At 38.9% G+C, this 5,673-nt stretch overlaps 1 protein-coding gene across 1 annotated transcript; it reads left to right on the top strand.

The window, feature by feature from the left end:
- The first annotated feature begins 343 nt into the window (after positions 1-343).
- Positions 344-5,153, top strand: hmgb2a (high mobility group box 2a). Its single transcript, XM_060835031.1, has 5 exons — positions 344-454; positions 2,570-2,732; positions 2,819-2,961; positions 3,044-3,218; positions 4,530-5,153. Exons 2-5 carry the CDS (start codon positions 2,583-2,585, stop codon positions 4,701-4,703), a joined length of 642 nt encoding a protein of 213 aa, XP_060691014.1. The 5' UTR covers positions 344-454; positions 2,570-2,582; the 3' UTR covers positions 4,704-5,153.
- The last annotated feature ends 520 nt before the right edge of the window (positions 5,154-5,673 follow it).

Below are 5,673 nucleotides of genomic sequence, written 5' to 3'. Positions count from 1 at the left end.
GTGTTGCCACCAATTCGAATTTTGTCTGGCCGGGACGATGACGACAGCGGGTAGCCGCCGACCAATCAACTGGCGACCGCCTGCGATTCAAACTGGTACATCCCGTAGCGAGTTAGGGGGAGGGGGAAGGAGAATTTTTGTGTACGTTGGGGCGGGCGTTTGTCTCGAGCGGAGGTAGTATCAGTAACAGCAGGCGCTGGTGGCAGCGACGGCGCATCCGAACTTGTTGTTAGCGCCCTTCAGCGTTCGATTGATGTGGAGTCGGACCAATCGGCGGCCGCCTTACACGTTCTGACCCACCCACCTGACCAATGAGCGCTGACGGCGAGCCTGATTGACAAGGCGCGGCCCGGGAAGGAAACGTGTAATCATGTTAGGGTGAGAAGTAGTATAGTGAGAACCAGCGCCCTGTGTAGCTTTGTAGTCCATTGACGCCTTGTGTAGTGTGAGCCTGGTAGGTATCCCTATGTATATAATGGTACGGTATCTATATGTAAAGATGTGTGCGCGGGAATACGTATTTTTGAAAAAAAAACAAACGTTACGCGTGTTTTTTTTTAAAAGCTGCACTTTAATCGACTTTTTTTAAGAACGCAAATTTAAATATTCAAACACTTTTTTGGACTTTTATTTTTTTTTAAAAAAAGTACGGTAACTTTATTTTTTTTAGTAACGCGTTTCGCACCTCATGAATGTTTCCAAAAGTGAGAGGAGCGCGAACTAAAACAGTTTTAAGATTCTTGTAAAGCGGGGGGGGGTGAAGGTTTTACTTTATTTCTGGCGGTTAACTTTTTTTGGGGGGAAAAAAAATACAACGCGGTCGCGGGTGGACGAAAGGTGAATTCTTCTTTATTTTTAAATATAAGAAAGGTGTGTGTGTTGGTGGGGGGGGGGATGTATGGTATTTTTTTGGAAATGGCCGCCTCTGGGTTGCAATGCTCAGTGTGTTTGCTTAATGGAAGTGCGCAGTGATTGCGAGAGCGAGGGGAAAAGCCTGCCTCAGTTGCTGACATTTGCATTTTTCTCGGCGAATTTATCGCATTCGGCGCGCGCGCGTTAAATTTCTGTTGTTTCTCCGAGCGTCGTCAGAAATGCAAAAGGCTATTTACTTTTTTTTTGGTCTTGTGTGTGTTTTTTCTCTCTCTCTCTCTCTCCCTCTGCTTGTTGCAGTGTAGTTTCTTGTGCAAGTGCTGCCCCCCTTCTCTGTTTCTTTTCCTGCTCCATCTGCTTGGTATTGTGTGTGTGTCTGTGTGTAAAATGGAGGTAAATGGACGCCCAGGCAGTTGCACATCTGTACAAGTCCGCCCTTCCCCCCCCCGCTTTTGCTTCATTCCCTTTTCAATTAATTTTTTTTAAAAAAATTATTTTTCTCCCCCTCTCTGTCAAACGGTGTCCATTGCAGTCTTGTGTATTTCCATTATAAATAGCTGCGAAAAATCTTTCCCTGTCGCAAAAATATTGGATCAAGTGTTTAAAAGTTTTTCTGAAGTGCAAATTAAATTGGAGTTTGTGTTTGCAAATATTTTATTGGGTGTGTGTTTTAAGAATAGTACTTTAATAGATTTTTGGGAAGAACTTTTTGTGTATTTTCAGAAAGTTCCACATGCAAGTTTGACATGTGGGCCACTTCACTGTAATTTTTTTGGCTTAGATTTGCATTTTTGTGAATGGCTTATTTACAAAATATACAAGCTTCTTGATTCAATTTCTCTTGGAGATGAGTTTTTCTTTGCTTTAGAAATGTAAAAGTGTGTGGATTTGATTGTTGAGCAACAGATTGTAAGATTATTTTAATTACCTAAAGGTTATGTTTTTGATGGATTGTCATTGAACACCCATCATTTGAGGGATATGCACCTCCATTCCTAACACTTAATACCTTCACTGAGACAATTTTTAAAATTAATTATGTACTGTTCTGACCTGTTTTGTTTGTGGAAGCTATGGTGATAGATATCAGGAACCACAGATTTCTTTTTTTTGTTGTTGTGTGAGCACCTCAAGCAGAAATGTATTGAATTACTCTAACTGCAAATCCAAAATGGATCCAGTTTTCATAGTCCTGTACCTTTCCAATAACAATGATTTCTTCCAAAAGAAATTTTTTGTCTAACCGTTTTCCCATTTACTCTGTAAAATTGGCCGATCCTGTATAGACTTTGCAAAAGAGAACTTTTTGAATCAAACCTTTCTGAACTACAAGCTTAATATTTTACCTAAACATTTGTAGCATAAAGCACAGATCTTGAAGTTTCTAAGGATTCACATTTGTGCCTTATTTAACACCAAACACTTCTGGTCATATATCGCATTACTAACTGTGTGGTGCATACTTGTAACGTATGGACTGTGATGTCCTGAAGAGAAATATCCCTGTATGTATTTAAATTGTTTGCTTAAAGTAACCTAGGTTTCCTTCAGCAGTTTTCACAAAACAATAACAAATCAGCTTTGTGACAACTCAGAGATTGACTTTCTTGAGATGGTGTTTAACTGAACTTGATGTTCACTGTATGCAAGCGTTTCTGATTTTCACTCTCTGGAGAACCTAAACTTTCTTTTGTTGCAGATACGAACTAACAATGGTTAGAAAAGATCCCAATAAACCCCGGGGCAAAATGTCCTCTTATGCATACTTTGTGCAGACTTGCCGGGAGGAGCACAAAAAGAAACACCCTGAAGCCACTGTCCACTTTGCAGAGTTCTCGAAGAAATGCTCGGAAAGGTGGAAGGTGAGACTGATTTGATTTTTTTTAAGTTTTGAAACTTGCAAATTTCTTTCTTGTTTCATGGCTTGAATAGTGGTCTTTTTGTTTAGACCATGTCAATCAAAGAGAAGTCCAAGTTTGAAGACCTGGCTAAAAATGACAAGGTCCGTTACGATAGGGAGATGAAGAACTATGTCCCTCAAAAGGGGGAGAAGAAGAAGAAGAAGGATCCAAATGCCCCCAAGAGACCACCGTATGTACTGCAGTTGAAGTATTTCGGGAGTTTTATTGTCTGAACTGTAACCTTGATGTTAATAACTTATTCATTCTTGCAGATCAGCATTTTTCCTTTTCTGCTCTGACAACCGTCCAAAGATCAAAAGTGAATCTCCCGGAATGTCCATTGGAGATGTTGCAAAGAAGCTGGGTGAGATGTGGTCCACGGTGCAACCCAAGGATAAAGTACCATATGAGCAGAAGGCTCATAAGTTAAAGGAGAAGTACGAAAAGGTAACTGGCACACTTGAAAACTTGTATGTCTTAAATATTTGATTGTTGCAGAGTACAAAAGTCCAGTGTTCTAATTCCCTGCCTCCCTCCTGGTTGGGGTGGAAGAGAAGTGTTAACTTCCACTTGTTTTTGTGCTTGGTTTACCATGGCACGATTGTGGGGTTTTATCTTTTCAGCGTGGGTAGCCTATCCATGTTAGATTTATTCCTTCTCCTTTAGTGACCATTTTTCCAATTTGAGAGTTGTGAAGAATATCGTTAAGTCAAATGAGGAAGTGGAAAAGGACTGATGTGTAATTGGAGGCGTATCTTTTGTGCAATGTAATGTTCTTAAGACTAAGTTTGCATGTTTTCCAGCTTGCTTTACAACCTTTATTCTAAAATTGAAAGTGGTTCGCGGCTGTCCTTTCTTCAGAAATATCTCATAGCTATCATTACTAACGAATGCAGATTTGTAAATAGATCTGACCCAAATATTCCAGTAACTTGCAAATTTGTCCTAGACACAGTCTTAAACTTTGCTAGTAATTGAGTGTATCATTTTTTTAAGATCAGGAGCTAAGATGGTGTTTGAAACTTGAGCAAAACCTCTATCTTTTGTGAATTGTCTAAGGCTTTTCTCCATAAAGGGCCAATTTACTTAGCAAGTTAGTCCCTGAATCTGCTGCTTCCATGGCCACATTCCATGGCAATTATCTGAACCCTCCAAGTACCACAAATTCCAATTCTACGTTTTGCATCATCTGATTATTTATTTCATTTCAATAATACTCCTTAACTCAATTGTTCCATATTGACTTAATCTTGCTGTATTCTTGGGAAAGGTCTATATAATGTGAGGAAGTAATGTGAATTGTAATTGGTGTGTGTGTACAACTGGATTAGAGAAGTATGGAAATGAGTATTTTCAAAAAAAATGTGAGCAAGTCATAATTACAGAAAATTTTGAGAATTTGGATCTTTTATTGGGAGAGGAAGGTAAATTCAGCAGGGTCAAACAGTCTTGCATCTGAGCTGTGGGGCTGCTAGGTGTCTATATGCCATTTGGTGCACACATATTGTTTTTTGGTTCAGGAAGTTGCTGCTGTGCACTTAACTCTAAGGTGTGTGCAGTGACAGAAAAATAAGAGGAATGTAGGGACCAATGTGGCAACTTTTAAATAAGTTGCTTTACATGTGTAGTTGAGTATATTGGTCTGTTCGGTGCTTGTTTTTTCATTGCTGCAAGTTAGACAGCCCAGTAAGTGTATTGGAAAATATAGCAAAATAGTCTTGAGTTTACTGCAATAATTATTTTAACTTTGCTTCATAGGAAGTTGCAGCCTATCGTGCCAAATGCAAAGGTGACGCTGGTAAGAAACCTGCTGCCAAGCCAGCTCAGGCTGCAAAGAAGAAGAAGAAGGAAGAGGAGGAGGAAGATGAGGATGAAGATGAAGAAGAGGAAGATGATGAGGAAGAAGAAGATGATGAGGAGGATGACGATTAAATAAATCCAGATGTAAAAAAGATCTTTGTCTAAGCTTGATCTATTTTTTTTTTGCAAAGACAGGAAATGTGAGCTCATTTGTAATTTGGATCAATGGCTTAGGTGTAAAGAAACTGTACAAAACTGTGTATAGTTAGTGTTGTATTTTTACACTGCGTAGCCAGACCCTGTACTGTTTTAATTGTAAGTAGCTGATTTTTTTTTAAAAGGCACAGCCTTTCAAAAAGAGAGGGACTCCAGAGTGATGGAATGTTATTGCCTATTTAATGTTTTGTGTGGAAATTTCAATGGCCAAGGTAGTGAGGATTTTTTTTTGTCATGCAGTTCATACCAATTTTTTGCGGATGGTTTTTGTAGATCTTTTGTCACTACATGTGATTGCTAACTTTTCATGTTAGATCATGATCAGAATCAATACTTTTTTTAATAAAACTGAAACATTATCTTGCAGTTGGCAATTATTTTTGCAGTCATTTGTAAAGCAGGTTGGAATTGAAATTGAGACAGCAAATGTGAAGTGATGTGGATAGAATGGCGCAACCTTCCAAAAGAGACATTTGTGATAGTGGGCTTGAGATACTTTGAAAATACAGAACTTTCTCAGCTCACTTGGAACCTGGGTGTACAAAATGTACTTGAGTATATAATGATAAAACTTTTTTTTTTCAAAATGAGTTTGCATGCATGACAATTGGCTGCTTGCGTAGGTGTTGGAAAACAAAAAGAAAGTACCCATGCAAATAAAGTTGTAGAGTTTATTTTGTATGAAAATGTCTTTTACCCTTTTGCTCTGACTGAAAATTTAAAGTCACAGGGATCTTGCTGCCCTGTTCTAGCAGTACAGTGGACAAAGTGATCCAGCTAACATAAAGGCAAAATATTCTTAAATGGGGAAAAATAAATTCTGGAGGATCTCAGCCAGTCTGGCAGCATTTCTCAAGAAAGAGTTCACATTTAAAGTCCAGTATGA

Source organism: Hemiscyllium ocellatum, chromosome 2, assembly GCF_020745735.1.
Source record: "Hemiscyllium ocellatum isolate sHemOce1 chromosome 2, sHemOce1.pat.X.cur, whole genome shotgun sequence".
Classification (NCBI taxonomy): Eukaryota; Metazoa; Chordata; class Chondrichthyes; order Orectolobiformes; family Hemiscylliidae; genus Hemiscyllium; species Hemiscyllium ocellatum.
Note: the sequence above shows the minus strand (reverse complement) of the source record. Positions and strands in the feature narration are given on the sequence as shown.